General features: G+C 59.3%; 1 protein-coding gene across 4 annotated transcripts; it reads right to left on the reverse strand.

Moving 5' to 3' along the window:
* Positions 1-234: 234 nt before the first annotated feature.
* Positions 235-16101, reverse strand: PDK2 (pyruvate dehydrogenase kinase 2). 4 transcript variants are annotated; one of them, XM_019804338.2, is made up of 11 exons: positions 15801-16101; positions 13781-13922; positions 6707-6778; positions 6142-6326; positions 5536-5625; positions 5250-5327; positions 3059-3138; positions 2867-2965; positions 2599-2636; positions 1895-2008; positions 235-1306 (listed from the first exon to the last, which is right to left on the reverse strand). In XM_019804338.2, exons 1-11 carry the CDS (start codon positions 15916-15918, stop codon positions 1141-1143), a joined length of 1182 nt encoding a protein of 393 aa, XP_019659897.1. In that variant the 5' UTR covers positions 15919-16101; the 3' UTR covers positions 235-1140. The 4 variants fall into 4 exon arrangements, with proteins under 4 accessions (XP_019659897.1, XP_019659896.1, XP_002923777.1 ...); XM_019804337.2 differs by having other exon boundaries at positions 2599-2706; XM_002923731.4 differs by having other exon boundaries at positions 2599-2706; positions 3059-3135; positions 15801-16100.
* Positions 16102-16173: the final 72 nt, after the last annotated feature.

Raw genomic sequence — 16173 nt, forward strand, 5'->3', positions numbered from 1 at the left:
GCGCTGGGCCCGGAGTGTGGAGGGGATGACACGTCTGTCCCCAGGGGCCGCACTGTCAGGTGTTCTGCAGGGATGGCTCTGCCTGGCGGTGTGCTCGTGGTGCACACTGAGTCATGCCCTGGGCTGGGTGTCCCGAGTGCGTCATATGGTAGTCACAGGGACTGCGGTCTGCGTGCGTTTGTGCTCGTGGATCTCTTTCCCTCCCCCCACCCCTGGAAAGCAGCCAGGCCACGGTCTCATTCAATGTCCTCTTTACTGTGGATGTCACGGTCATCATCACAGCCACTGGGAGGAGCACACGACTTTAACCCCTGTGTGCTGAGGGGAAGGGTGGGGGCTTTTGGGGCTACAAAACTAGCTATGTACATAGAGCATTCTAGGGAGGAAGCCACCCCAAGCAAGTGCGTGTCCAGGCACGGTGGGATTGGGGGTCTGGCGCTGTGGGTGTGGGACGGGAGGTGGACGCGTGCGTGTGAGCACGTGCTGGGGAAGGGCTTGGGAGGCGCCTGAGGGCTCCGAGCCGCTTGGCGGGGCAGCTGATCTCTGGGTCCTCCCAGCTTCCTCCACTTTAAGGGCGAGTCCTGGGTGAGAACTGCCCTCTCCTAACCTTGACCTTCAAGCTTAGGGTGGAGGGAGAGGCTGCAGGACCAGATCCCCAACCAGGGGCTTGAGGGTGCAACCCCTTTCTCTCCCCAAGGACACCCGGCCCTTTGCTAACACTGACACTGGACCAGGGCCGGGGTGCCTGCACGGGCTGGGGCGGGGGTAAGGCAAGCAGGGTGTCCACTTGGAAGGCCAGGACTGTGGAGGGCAGTGAGGGGGGGACCCTGGACCCCTGGCAGAAAAGTGGCAGCTCTAGTCTCAGAAGGAAGACTGCCATGGAAACAGCTCTGGGACCTCCCCCCACTGTCAGGATGGAGATGTCCCCCCATCCTTAGGCATCGTCCACAGAGACCGAACACCAGGGAGACCACCGAGGGGTCTCCGGAGAGATAGAGATTGGCACTTAGACCACAGTCTGGTCACCGCAGTGATTTCCATAGAGACAGAAGCTGGTCATCAGGGAGAGCCCTCCTCCCACCTGGGGGGGATGGGGAGGGTCGCCGTGGTGGCCAGTCCCAGAGACGGCAGTCCGTCCTCTCAGGTGCAGGGGAGCAGGTGGCCCTTAGCTGACACGGTACGTGGACGTGTTCTTCGGCTCTGTGCTGGGCACGCACCAGTCGCCGGCCTCCTGGATGGTCTGGTAGTGGCGCCAGGCTGACTTGTTGTAGACAGGCAGGCGCTCCACCGAGTCCGTGGACAGGGCCTGGAGAGTATCGGGGTCAGCCTATCCCGCTTCCCAGTGCCTCGCCCACTTCCTGGTCAGTCGCCCCTTTCCCGGTGTGGGTTGTGGTGGTGTTGGACCATGGCCCCCATGTCCCACCCCGTGTCCGAGTCAGCCCAGCTAGATGTCAGACACTGGCCGAGACAACGAACCCCGGGCCAGAGAGACCACTGAAAGGACCTGTCCCTTCTGTGCTTCACTCCTGCCCATTCCGGGAGGCCACTCAAAGGGTCAGGGAGGTAGAGGGAAGGTGGGCTGTGACCTTGAAGAAGGTCACTGACTCTGGGCCTCAGTCTGGCCCTGAGCCGAATGACAAGTTCTCTATGGTACCCCCCTTTCTTTTGCTTATAGGAAGTCAAAGATCCCCAGAACTGGGGTCTTAGTCGTGGACCATGGACTTCCTTAAATTGCCTGCCGAGCTGGGAATGTCTCTGCAGGTTGGGGAAGTGTAGCTTTGCTCTGATTCTCAGTCTGGAATGAGGAAAGGAGTGGAGGGGCAGAGACGAAACCTGCCAGCAGGCTGACCGGCCAGCACGCCCCGCGAGCTGGGCCCCGTGCCAGGACCCTCACCTTGAGATAGATGACAGCGTCGGTCCCAAAGCCCTCCATGGAGAAGAGCTGCAGGTCTCCCTGGAAGTACTTGGCGTAGAGGCGGGAGATGGGGAGCCCGTACCCAAAGCCAGCCTACACGGGGGCAGGAAGGGAGTGTGACCAGGAGGCTGGTGCTGGGCCTCCTGGAGCCAGGGGACCAACGTGCTGAGTTGGGGGGCGGGCTAGGGGATTCCCAGGATCTCCCCCGGGGGGAGGGCAGTCTGGTGGAGCCAGAGTGGCTGAGCGGTCTCAGCTGCAGGGGGCAGTCAGCGGGCTGGTGGAGGAGCTCAGCCCTGGGAGCTGGCCGGTCTGGACAGCGGGTCTGGACAGGTCACGGGGCTCCTGGGTCTCAAGTTCCCAAACCCAACCCCACCTGCCCTGCTGCGCATGACAGAGAGGTGCTGATGAGTGACCTTTGTGGGGCGCTAGAGGGAGAGGGAGAACTGAGGAAAGGTGACAGACAGACACCCGCAGCTCAGGTGGGGGGCGGCNGGCCAGGCTGGGGGGAGTCGGGGGGGGGGCCCAGACTGGGAGAGATGACTGACACCACATACAGCCACACAAGAACGAAGACCATGGGAGGCGAGGAAGCGAGAGACGGGGAGAGTGACAGTTTGATGAGAAGCGGTGAAAAGACAGGCATCCTTTAGGAGGTGGGGGGTGCAGGAGGGAAACCATCTCACCAGTGGGGTCCCTCCGGTGCCAGGCTGGGGGGTGGGCGCTGTGGAGTACATGTAACTAAAGAGTCGCTCGATCTTCCTCAGGGGGACCCCCCCACCTCGGTCACTCATCTGGGGGAGACGGACATGGCTTCAGTGCTCACGCCCCCCACCCCCTGACACCCCTGACCTTGGTCATCCCCATCCTCAGCGTCTTCTCTGAGCCTATCTCCTGGCAGGAGGGAAGTCCCCACCCCACTGCTCTCGGGCCCCCACATCAAGGGTCACATACTTTGATGGACAGATCTTCCTCACCCAAGGCCACCATGACCTTGATAGGTGGGAGGACCAGGCTGGACTCGTGGCTTTCCACAGTTGCACGCATGGCATTCTGTGGAGTGAAAGGTGGACGAGATGAGTGAGATCGGCCTAGGCCTGACCATCCCCCCACGCCGCAGAGGACCAGCGCCCCCCATCCCCTTACCTTGAAGAGTTCAAACAGCATGTGGTAGAGGTGGGAGGGGACATAGACCATGTGAATGGGCTGTTTGGAGTTGGATGCTGCTGGGGAAGTCAAGACCAAGGATCAGGAAATTGTCAGGAGGTCACCATTCAGCATTCATTGACTCAGCACCTAGCACCCAGCACTCAACCACCCATTTATCCGCCAACCATCTGCCGGGTCATTCAGCGAGCATTTGTTCATCCAGCTATCCACGCATTCGGTGTCCATTCAACCATCTACCCACACAGCATCCATCCATTAGATGATGTCCATCCATCCACCCGTTCATCCATCCATGCAACAACTGTATCTACTCAACGTCCACTAATCCCTCTATCTACCCATCCAGCGTCCATTCCACCACCTGACTGTCCCTTCACTATGCATCTGTTCAAACACCCACCCTTCCCATCTACCCAGATCAGCCTTCCATTCATCCACTGTTCATCTAGCCCTCATCTATTCAGAAAGTATCTACCCAGCCTATAGCCAGCCTACCAGCATTCACCTGGACCCCAAAACGGCTGGAGAACTTCTTAATCAGTGGGGGGAGGGGAGGGGTGCTGCACATGACTCTCTAGGCTGGAGAGCTTCTTGGCGTTAGGGACCGCGTGTCTCTTCCCAGTGCCTGGCACAGAGCTTTGTCTGTAGCGGGAGCTCAATAAATGTGTAATGGATTAATGAATGAAGGACTCTCAGGCCCTGTGCTGGGCAGTGGGGCATAAAGATGAAGACAATTCAGCCCTACCCTCTCGGAAATTCAAGTCTAGGCAAAGGCACAACTGACTCTTCCATTGGGTGTTGTACCCGGAGCTACGTGCCAGGCCCTGCGCCTGACCCTAGGGATACTGAAGTAACGTGGCCGGTCTCTGTCCTTCCATCTCTGCTCCCAAGCAATTCAGACAGTGCATTACAGAGGTATACCAAGGCAGCTGGGTGCCTAACCGAGTTTTCTGGAAAGTCCAGGAAGGCTTTTCGGAGGACCTGGATTGGAACTGGGCCTTAAAGATGGGGGCGGAGTGGCTTTCAGGCCTGAAATGACTCAGGTTTCTGGCACACAGGCAGGGGGTGGCTGAGGAGCAGGTGGGGGAGGGGAAGGGTGGAGAAACTTCCAGATCCCTAATCCTCCTGGTTCATCAGCAGGTCCTGACCTTTCTACCTCCAAGATATTTATCAAATCTACCCTCTTCTTTCCATCTCTGCTGCCTTCCCCTCCTCTGGATTCCAGCAGTGACCTCTGAACTGGCCTTCCTGAGGTTTCGCCTGCCCCCTCCAACCTCTAAATATCTTTAGAACAAAAGTCAGACCCTGGCATCACCATGCTTTGAACCCTTCAATGGGCTTCCCTGCTGCACACGACATCCCAGCTGCTGTCTGTGGCCCATGGGCCCTGCGTGCCTTGGCCTCTGTGTCCAGTGCCTCCCCACCCATCTCCCAGCTCCCTCACCAGTCCTGCTGGTCCCTGACCACCCACCCCACCCAAAGTAAGACCCCTGCAGCTATCCTTTTGTATCCATTCTTCCCCCCCTCTTGTCATAGATACCCTCTCCCTCAAAGTTCTAACGGGCTCCTGGTTGCCTAGGTAGAGACTGAATTCTCAGCCTCCCTGGCAGCTGGGCCTGGCCAGGTGACTTAGGGGAGTGACTGTCCAACCCCTGGGTCCTGCCTTCTCCATCCTCTTCCCCTTCTCCAGCTGGAACTGAGACATGAGGGTGGGGAGCCAAGTTTGACCACTCCACCCAGGGGCTGGAAAGAGGAAAACCTCTCTTTTAATTAAGCTCCTCCCCATCACTGTCACGCGAGCTCATCTTGTTTCCTCCTTGTCACTTGTCACCATCTGAAATTAGCTTGTTGAGTATTTGCTCACTGGCTAATGACCCCCTTCCCCAGCCTCCCCAGCATCAAGAATGTAACCTCCGTGAGAACAGGGACGTTCCCTGGCATGTTTACTGCTCAATAAATACTTACCAAATAAATTAGTAATAATACTACCACTACTAAGTCAATAATAGCTCTGCTTCTGTCCCATCCAGTTCTTTTCCTTTGTTTTTTTCCTCTGGTTCTTTTCCTGACTCCCCATCTCCCCTTCCTCTCCAGAGCCCCTAGACAGACGGACTCGCACACGCGCGCACATGCGTGCACACACGCGCACCCAGCCCCGCTCGCTCACTGTTGATCTCCTGGATCTCCAAGTCAGGCGAGGCCATGTAGTGCTTGTCACACAGGAGCTTGGCCGTATCGTAGGCGTCTGAGGGAAGAGGGGCCATTCAGAGAGTGGGGCGGTCCGCCCAGCAGGCGGTCCTCTTGCTTGGCACTGGCACAAGGCGCCACCAACGCTAAACCCAAGCGGATGAGGCCCCCACCCACGGGGGAATGGCGCATCCTCTGGCGAGGCAGCTGCGGGGGGGGGTGTCTCTGCAGCTCCTCCGTGCGCCAGCATGGTGCGGACGACTTACCCTTCACCACCTCGGAGACGTTGCAATTGGGGTCGATGCTGCCGATGTGTTTGGGGTGGGCTGGGTTGGTGCTGCCATCAAAAATCAGGGCTGCGGGCGAGAAGCTGTTGGTGGGGCTCCCCCTCCTGCCCCCAGGACTCTCCAACTCCACCCCTATATCTAACACCTCTCCTCTCACCCCACCCTGGGCCCCTCGGCCCCCGGCTCGAGCCACGTCTGGACTGTTTGCAGACCTGAAGCATTCCTCTCAGCGGGCCTGGTCCCCCACACAGCCCACATTACAGGTCTTCCTTTCGCTGCGGCATGTAAAAATCACTTTACCATCCTGCATCCGACATTATCTGAGCATGAGGAACTCACTTAATTTCCAATGGGTTATAATTCTCAACAATCACAGCGAACAGTCCGGGACTAGCAAACTCGAAACGACAAACTATTTCTGAGCACAACAGAGCTGTGGCGAATACCACATGGAACGCTTTGGAAAGGGGCGGTGTAACTTCGCCTTCTGAAGTGCTCCCGACAACACAGGGCGCCGCGGCCCTCCTCCTGCGCGGGGCAGCCGGGGAGGCGCCGTCGGGTCCCGGGCCCCCCAGCCCCGCTCACTGTGCTGGTTGATGAGCATGCGGATGGAGATGCGGCTGAGGTAGAAACGGTCCAGAAAGTACTGGATGTTCTGGTTGGAGACCGGGTCGTCGCCGTAGGTGTCCTTGTACTCCAGCACGCCCTGCGCCATGGTGGGGACCACGTCGTTGTGGCGGTTCCGGATGGTGACCAGGGCATCAGTGAACCTGCAGGGCGCGGCGGCTGTTGGCCCCCACCCGGGCCCAACCCTGGGGCACCCCCACTTCCGACCTCCTCTCCACGTGTCTTCATTCACTCGACCCTTCCCAACCTGACAGACACACAGCGCCCTCCCCGCCACTTCCCAAGCCCAGCCTGACTCTCCCACCGCCTGCCCGATGCCAGGGGAGTTCCTCGTGGGCAGGAGCATGGATCCCCCCAAATCAGACTGAGGGACACCGAGGCCAGGGGCTAACACCCCCTCAGACCAGATATCCTTGAGGACAGGGATTTCGTCCACCCTCCTGGCCATTTCTGCCTCGGGGCTGTGACCCAGGGCCCCTCGCCTGCACCTGCCCTCCTGCCCTCCACTGGGGCCCTCACTCACTGGCTCAGGTTACGATGGTCCTCGGGGTCCTTGTCCAGGAACTCCATGATGTCCAGGAGACTTTGGACATACCTGTGTGCAGTGGGGGGGGGCATCACCTCAGCTCCAGGCCAGGCTGGGCCCCCTTCCCAACCACTCAGCTGCCCTCGTACCCGCCCCGCCCCTGCCATGGGCAGCAGCATACAGAGTCGCCCCCACGCCTGCCTCGCCCCTGCCGTGGGCAGCAGCACGCAGAGCCGCCCCCACGCCTGCCTCGCCCCTGCAGTGGGCAGCAGCACGCAGAGCCGCCCTGCTTGACAGGCTACACCACACTTTTTCTCAATTCATTTCATCTGTATGCGAGTCTCCCTGACAACACAGTAAGTTATGCAAGAACATTTCTCATTTGCTGGTCCCCCTCATAGCACCTTTGCTGTGGAATCTAAGAATAGCAGTCTTCGGAGGGCACTGGGGCTCATCCCATCCCCGGGGTCTCGTGGGTTATTGACCAAGAGAGAAGGCTAGGGCAAGTCGCTTAACCTCCCTAAGCCTCTTCATGGAAACCGATCCTAACATTTGTCCTGCAGGGTTACCGTTGCATCCCATGGGGCCCGGCTGGCAGAGTGGCTGGCCCAGGGCACGTCACAGAACAGGGGCTCAGTGAGGATTATGGCCTAATGCTTGGAGCTGGGCACCAGGGCCGTGCAGTCTGCCTAGGGAAGTGGATTTTAAATGGTGGGTGGGAAGGACACAGGAGCAGGGCAGGCATGCCCAGCTCTGACCGTGGGTGGGGCTGGAGCCCATGGAGAGCCAGGACAGCTCACTCCAAAGGCCCAGCAGGAGTGCGTGGCCCCCTCACTGCCCCTCATCTGCAGGCCTGGCTCAGAGGCCGATTTTCCCAGGACCTAGAAGAGCTGGGGAACCAGGGGAGTGTTGGGAAGCCCCGAACTCGAGGCAGCAGGGGGCCAGCCTGTGCAAGGGAGTCAGGCTCACCTATAGCAGCAGACAGGGACAACCTAGAGCCGCTGTCCCCCTGCCCCTGTAAGCCAGGTCCCCCACCATTTCCCTGCTAACATGTCTAGCCCACAGACTGTTCTCCTGGGGAAGGCCACAAAGCGGAGCCTCTCTCTGGTAGAAACACTTGTAGCCAGCAGGAAGGACGGGCTGCCAAGAGCCCTGGAACAGAGGGCTCTGCGGCCTAAGGTCTCTCTAGAAAAGGGCCCTCCATGGTAGCCACATTCCTATATACACAGTGCTCTGACCTTGACAGGTAAGAAGGGCAAGAATTAGCCCCATTTCACAGGCTCCTCAACTAAGGCCCGAAGCAGTCATCAGGCTGGGAGGCGGTGTCATGAAGACTCAATCCTCGTATTCTTGCCACCGTGCAGCGCCGGGTCTGCTCAGAACGCTCACCTCCGCGTCCCTGAGGACCCCTCTGCCCAGAACACCCTTCCCCCTTCACCTACCAACCGCTGGGTGTGCGCTCGCTCTCTCTCGCGCTCTCTCTCTCTCGCTTTGGACACTAGAGGAGGGGGTGGGCTCTGGCCAGGGCGCTGGCTCTGCTGGGTCCCCGTCCTGGCTTTCCCCTCCGGGCTGTGTGTCCTGGGCAAGTCGTGGAGGCTCTCTGGGCCTGAGCTTCCTCACCAGGAAAGTGGAGGGTTCTGTACCTACCGCTATCACTGCCTTCCAGTGAGGGCCAAAGGTGACACTTAGCCCTGTGCCTGGCACGCCGTGAGCACTCTCCAGACATGTGCCCTTGTTATGAAAGGTGGTTTACACACGGGCCACAGCTCAGGGCATCCTCTGAGCCCCCACGCGGCACCCGACACCGTCCTCCTGGTCGTACTGGGCGTAGGCTCTGGGTCCTGTTGTAATTACGCTCTGGACAGCCACCATGCTACGGATGGCAGGAAGGGGGCCGTCCCAGCTCTGGTGCTCCCTGCCTGCCCTCCCCACCCAGCAGAAGAGACCAGCCTCCCCCGCCCCTGCTCCCCCCATCCCTGCAGCCCCAGCAGACAATCAGAGAGGCACAGCAAAGGCATCTGTCAAGCTCCCTGGAGAGTAATAACAGGTGGGCCGACTCTCCTAAGGAGTGCCTGTGCCCAGAGTCTACCCAGGGTCTCCCGGCCCCCAGCAGCCTTGAGGAGCATGCCGTATTTCCCCTTTCTGTAGACGGAAACCAGCTCAGAGAAAGCAGGTGATATGGCTCAGGCCCCACGGTAAGGGGCCACACTGGGATTCAAACCCATGTCTGCCCAGCAGCGCTGCGGCCGAGGTGGCGGCTGCCGCCAGCCTCAGACAGGGCTCGGCTCCCCTACTTTCGCCTCCGTGATAGACCACGCTCCCAATCCCTGCCCCCTCCCCCATGCCCAGGATAAAGCCTTCTGCTCATGACTCTGGGAAGGCGAGGGGATTTGGGGAGAAAACCTGCAAGTGTGCGAGATTGGGGTAGGTAGACAGAGGAAGGGGAGGAAACCAGCTGGAGAGTGGAGCCCAGAACCCCTTCCGAAGACAGGGGTGGGCTGGAGGGGGGAGGCAGCAGGGAGGGCGGGGGTGGGAGCTAGGAGGCCCCGCCCTCTGGGCCAGGAGGTGAAGGGGTGGGGACAGAGCCCAGTGCAGGGGTAGGCCCAGCGCCCTAGCTACTGGCACCACCCCTCTGAGGCTGCCTAAAGCACCCTAGAGAACAGAAGTGGGGCCTGGTCACATGGCCAACGAAGTAGAGCAAAGGGCACCAGGATGGACGGACAATGGGCAGTGCCCGCCAGCACGGGTATGGGGAGGGCCGCCAGCCTCGGGCCTCGGTCTGCGGGACTAGGGACTATGAAGCAGGGTTAGGACCCCTGCCTGCCTCCCTAGCAGGGCCATTCCGTCCAGGGAGTGGTTCCTGGTGGGCTCTCCAGAGGGAGAGGACAAGATGGGAAGGATCTTCCCAGAGGACCCTGGCCCTGGCCTGAAGCCCATGGAGGCCTAGCACCCCAGATGTCGCCCTCAGGCAAGATCTGGTCCTAAAGGGAGAGACACTGAGGAGTGACACTGGCTCCTGGGCTGCGCACCCTGCTGAGGACCAGAGAAAGAACTGGGCTTGGACCCAGGAGGCCCAAAGCAGCAGTGTGATGACAGATGTGGCACTGACATTCCCCCTCGGCTGGACAGAGCAGGCCCAGCAGGCAGTGCAGGCCCAAGAGAGCTGCCCTAGGGAAGGCCTGGGCCTGCCAACCTCAGCACCAAATCAGGCTGCCCAGGACTCCTGCCTTCTGGAGCTTTCTAGCCTGCCCAGAGCCCTGGATTTGGGAGGCAGGGGGTGGAATGTGGAGGGAGGTGGAGTGGGCGTGTGCGTGGTAGCGTGTGTGAGTGTGTGCGCACCATGCACTAGCGTCCACAGCCGCTGGCAGTAAGGAGTGTGAACAAGGCAGAGGGGAGGTGGCAGACCTGCCCCGCATCTGGAAGCTGCTCTCTGGAGGGGAGCTGAGTGCAGGCCCTGAGCCAGGCAGGCTCGGGTCCTGTGGCCAGCTGTGCCCTATAGATGCCACTGAGCCGCTCCGGTCCCCGGCTCGAAAACGGGGTTCATGGCAGTGCCACTCCGACATCCTCAGTCTTAACTCTGGTTACAGAGGGAGAGGCCGAAGGGTTCCGCGAGGACGTGACTCCAGACCCGGCTCCATGCCTGCTGCAGCGCGGGCCACTGGAGCCACAGCCATGGCAGTGGTTCTTCTCAAGGGCTGTGTTTCCCGCAAGGCGGGAGTGCGGGTCCCCCGCAGGCTGGGTTTGGGGTCTACACACAGGCAGGGGAGGCTCCTGAGAAGGTGCTGGTCACACTGCCTCCCGCCCCTTCCCCTACGACCCTTGCAAGACCCTTAGTGAGAAGAGTGACTGCTGTCATCTGATTCTACTCTGCAACTCGCACTTAACCCCCACCCCCCCCACTTTCTGGAAGCACACTCCTACCAACTCCACACCCTCCTCAGGCTGGCTTTCTCTCCTGCTCTGTGCTCTCACGTCGCTAGCCGGCAAGTGCACTCTGGGAAGGTGGATGTACCGTCTCAGCACTCTTCCTCTCCCCTCATGAATGCAGCCGCCAGATCACAGCCTAGGCTGGGGTCTCAGCTCTCCCACCTGCTGCCTGAGTGATCTCAGACACACGTCCGAACCTCTCTGAGCCTCAATCCGCTCATCTAAATGGGAGTAATGGCAAGGCCTACTTCAGAAGGCTGTTGGGAAGACTAATTGGGTGAATATGTGGACATGGCTAGAATAGTTCCTGGTGCATGGGAACTCCAGACCCTCCAGGGCTGTTTGCTTTTATCATCACCATCACAATGGTGACCACGTTGTCTAACAGAACCTTGGCCACACTCACATCTGTGGTCTGGAGGTCCTGCTGCCCCGAAGCTCGGGGACACAGCTTGTGTGGACAGAGTTCCGCACACTTTTGCATCTAATGGTGGCATTTGCATTAGAAACAGAATGGATCCCCATTTTACAGGCGAGGAAGCTGAGGCTCACGGAGGCCAGAGGGTTTGCTAAGGATTAAGTATTCAGCAAGCAGCGAAGCCACTCCTCAGAGTCAAGTATGCTGACACTGATGCCAATGGTCAGGGCTTTCTACTGTCTTCCAGTCACTTCCAAAACGGGCTCCCTCCGCACCAGGTCTGTGTGGTTGAAACACTTTACCAGGTTTATTTAAAACCAGGAATGCTCGACTTGTCCACACTGACTCTTGCCTAGAAGCTCTCTACAGCTGAGTAACAATGCCATCAGCCTTTACCACATCGTATCACCACTACCGCTCAGAGCATTTGCACCAGACTTTTCCATTTTCCAAATGGCAGCATTTGCTCCTTACACGTCAGACTCTGAGGGTAGAGGCCCTCTTGCCAGGCTTCTTGGTATGCTGTCCCCCTCCTCTTGTGCAAACTCTGCCCACCTCCACCACCTCTGCGTCCAAGCTGGCAGTGGGTTCTCCTGGAGCGGGGGTCTGCACTCTGTTACAGGTGGCCCTCTCGCCCCATCAGGAAGTCCCTCCTCCCCTCAGACCTCAGTCTCCCTTGCTGCAGCCGATGATGCCCATTCTCTGGAAACGACCTCAGTGGGCTCTGGTCAGTGTGTCAGGACATTCTAGTAATCCCGTAGCATGTTCTCCTCCAAGCTGAATCAACCACTGGGAAGTGTTCACTCTTGTCTAACTTCGCCCTGTCCTGCTATTGGCTGGACATGACTTCTAAGCTTCGAGGGAAGAAAGGCCAGGCCAAGCCCACACATGCGTAACTGATTTTCAGAAATGGCCTCTGCAGGGGCCTGGGGGCATCCTGGGCAGTTCGGCAGCGCCCTGTTCCCCCGCATCCCTACACACATCCCCCGGCTCGCCTAGGAACACAGCATCCAGGGAGGGGCCTGAGAGGGCCTGTCCTGGCGTCAGGGGCCCGCTGGAGAGGCAGCCAGGCCAGTCAGCTGGGCAGAGCTGGAGAAGGAACAGATGGCACCTTCTGTCTCCTCCCCACGACTTCCCCACCACCCCGCGGTGGGAGATGCTGGTTGGCTCAGATGTCCTGGACCTCCGAGGGCCAGGGACCAGTGAGGGGTGACCTGGTTGGGCTGTAGGAACTCCAGTCTCTGCCCTCTACCCCCGTCCTCCTTGACAGCTTGCCCTGAAAGCGCTGCAGGCACAGAGTGAGGTCGCTGGGCCCTTGCTGGGCCCTTGCCTGCCTCCACGCCCTGGCACAAGCAGTTCCGAGGCCTGGAATGCCCTTCCCTTCTTTCTAGGTCTAGGCTCACTCTGGCCCCCTGGAAGGCCCAGTGATATGTCACCTCCTCTATGCGTCCATTTCAACTTCCCCACAACTCTCTGCTTCAACTAACATCCCATGTGCGCCTGCTGGGAGCCTGGCCTTGTGCACAAAACACTTTCCTTACTGTATCTCATTAAATCAGAGTAAGTCCTGCCTACGCATATATCTGTGCATAGAAACGATGCTAGAAGGGCACCGCTAAGACCTTCTGAAACCCTACCACGGTGTTTGGTTATGGTGTGGAGGGGAGTGGGTGGCATTCTCTTCTGTTTTCCTGTGTCTTCCAAATGTCCAAGCGGACATGTTATACTCCCATGATGAGAAGGAAAAGAACCCCAATTCATGTTACTTTTTAAATAACATTTTGGTTCTTTAGTAAAGGTAGCTCTTCGGCAGCTCACTGCTCCTGCCACGATCTACGATCTACGTCACTCTCAGCTGACCCACTCTCCTGCTCCCCGCCAGCTCCCGGGCTCCTGGAGAGCAGCTGCTCCTGCTGCTTTCCTGCTCCCAGCGTGGCGCTGGGCTCACGGCAGGTGTGGACGCTGCTCCTGAATCCAGCAGGGAACCACCGCCACGCCGCACCATAGCCAGGAGAACTGGCAAAGCCTTTAGGCACAGGTGCCACCAAAGACCAACCAGGATTAACCATTTGCCCGCCAGTCACACAGCAAACTCTTATTTGTTCTTCATGTGACCGGCCACTGGGTCATGTTATCCAGTTACTTAACCTGGGCCAGAGTTCTAGAGCGACCTCTACTGAGGATTTCCCTCTGCTACTGCTGTAACTTTTGGTCTTTGGCCCTCCAAAGTTCTCGGGGGTAGGTACTGTGCCATCCCTGCATCTGAGTGTTTTCCAGCATCCAAACCAGGCCGACTTGTAGCTTGGATTACATCATTTGAAAATTCGCTTCTTCCTGTTTCTTTTTTCCTACAGTGTTGCCCCCAGATGAACAGTACCCAGCAGGGGCTGGGTTTTTGGAACCAGAGCTGGTGGTGAATGCTGATATTCGCGTGGTTTGAGTTTTGGCTGTGAAAACAGTTCCCCATGTGGATCCTGGGTTTCTGGAGAAAGGAGAGTGGTAAGTACAGGGCGGGTCCACAGGCATGGAGGCTAGGAGCTTTATCTCAGTCCCTGCTCTGGCCTAGCACTCCACTTGACCTTGGGCAACTCCTCAGCCTCTTGGAGCCCCTGTGCTTCCCCTCTGTCCCCACCTCCCTCAAGGCTGCTGGGAACACAGAGATTCTGGGAGCCCAGGGGCATCTGGCAGTGGAGTGGGAGCTGCAGGGACCTGGCCAGGGGTCTCACCAGCTCTGGACCAGCTGCACTGAGGGTGTGCTCAGCACTCGGTCGGGAAGCAGGTTGATCTCTTTCATGATGTTGGCCAGGCGCACGGGCAGCTCCTGCCTGAGGAAGGTGAATGAGGTTTTCTCACAGGCATTGCTGGACCCTGGAGGGAGAGAGAGAGAAGTGAGTCCACAGAGCTGCAAACCACTGGAGCCAGAGGTCATCTCAGGGTCAGGTTGATTTAACCCTTCATTTCCTGAGACTTCAGAGAAGTGGCCAGGTGTACCGAACAAAGCAGCTCTCCTAATCCCCTGCAGTGCTACCACCTCTATGCCACCCTGCCTAACCCTCTCCGAGCTGTGTCCTCCCCCCACCCCTCCGGCCAGCTTGCCTTGAACCAGAGGGGACAGGGCCAATCCCAGGCCCATCTGTGGCTGCCTCTGGCCTCAGTTACCTTACTTCATCTTCTGTCTCCCCTAGCAGACGCTTGCTCTGAGAGGTGGGAGGGGTAGGGTGGGGTGGATTGGGTGGGCAGAGGAGCCTGGGAAAACCACCCCTTCCCGGGTCTGGGGCTGGCTGGGGGGCCCTACGCCTGGACCATAGCAGCAGCGGGGCCCCAGCATCATTTCTAGCCCAGTCCGTCTTCACCCAGGCTGGTCTTGATGACCACTGTCAAGATGCCCCTGTGTTAATGCCCACGTGTGAGGCACACAGGGCCCAAGGATGGGAACCCAAATATCTTGGTCCTTGGTCTGGCTTCAAGATGAAGATGGAGTGGTGGACTGAGGCCATGGCCTAGAGTCAGAAGAGCTAGATGCTAGTCTAAGTTCTGCTTCCAAGTCTGCCGCCTAGGGCATGTGACTACTCTTCCGAAGATCTGTTTCCCCCACTGCACAGCAAGTGGACCAAACTCTACTGCGAGCCCTACCTGGCCCATTTCTATAATCGGGGTCCAATTTGAACCGGACAGCTACTGGTGGCTGGGAATGGGCCCAGGGGGCTTTCCTACATGGGGACAGCTCAAATAGGGCAGGGGGGCAGGCAGACAAGTCCTGGGGAACAGGAGCCCTGTGTCCTAGCTGCCACCTCCCCACCCCCTCCCATCAGTGACGCAGCTGTAACTTGAGCCAGGCACTGTCTCTTCAACTCCTGAGAGACCTCGGCACCCCCTCCTAATCCCCAGCTGGCACTATGGAAATACAGTGTAGACAGACAAGGCCCACACAATGCCTGTTTCAGTGGCCACAGTGGCACAGCCTTGCTTCTGCTCCAGAGGCACCCCCAGGGCCTTGCTGGTGGGTGATCCTGGCCCAGGAACCTAGGGGTGGCCAAGGCTGCAAGCCTCCTGACTCCACCTCATGGTGCTCCAGGCCTCCGCCCGGTTGGGAACAGGGAGCCAAGCCCAAACAGATTTGCTCTTCAAGTGTCCTTGCCTAGTGGGCCAGCTGGGGGCCAGCTTCTTCAGTGGGTGGAGGTATACTGATCAGCGACCTCCCTCCTGTTTACGTTTTTCAGAAAAAGCCGGGTCCCCAGCTGACCCCAGGGTGCCCAGCCCAGCCCAGGTCCCCTTCCAGATGTCTGCACCTCCTAACCCCACCTTGTTACTCCCACCAGCATCCCTGCCCCATTCCTCTCCATCTCCTTCTCTTTGAGTCACTAGGACAACCACCATTAACCCTTTCTGTCTGGATATACCCCACTCCCTTTCTACCCTAACATCACCTCCTCGCTGTCCCTTACTCTCCAAGACCTCTCACAAAGCCCAGCAAGATCCTTAGACCCCTCCTTTCTCAGTGCCCCCACTTCCCATTGACAGCCCAGTATAGAGCTCGTCCCCAGGATACCTTAACCCTTTCAGGGCCAGTCCCTGCCCCTTCCCCCCGCCTTAACCCTTTCCTACCTGTACCCCAGCAACCCTTCCCTGTCACGCTGGGCCTCTCTTCTCCTCCGCGTTAACCCTTCATGGCCAGGGCCCCCTCACTCACTGCCCCCCGCGCCCCGCGGGCCCCCACGGCCAGCCGCCCCCCCGCCCACTCCGTACCAAAGTCCAGAAACTGCTTTATGGACAGCGGGGACGGGGAGAACTTGCTGAAGTGTTCGATGTACTTGGGCGCCCCTGCCAGGGACGCATTCTTCAGCAGCGCGCAGACCCAGCGCATGGCGGCGGCGGCGGCGGCGGCGACAGCCGCAGCTTGGGCTCGGGCTTCGGTTCCCCCGCGGGCTGTGCCGGCGCTCAGCTCGGCCCAGCTCGGCCCAGCTCGGCCCAGCTCGGCCCAGCCCGGCCCAGCCCGGCCCAGCGACCGGGACCGGTCACCTCCTCCCCACCCCGGCCCGGGCAGTCCTCCAAGCCCTGTCCAATCGGCTCGTCGCGGCACCCCGACGTCGCCAATGGCCGCTCACAAACAAGCCCGGAA

The sequence above is a fragment of the Ailuropoda melanoleuca genome, chromosome 13 (assembly GCF_002007445.2).
Source record: "Ailuropoda melanoleuca isolate Jingjing chromosome 13, ASM200744v2, whole genome shotgun sequence".
Lineage (NCBI taxonomy): Eukaryota > Metazoa > Chordata > Mammalia > Carnivora > Ursidae > Ailuropoda > Ailuropoda melanoleuca.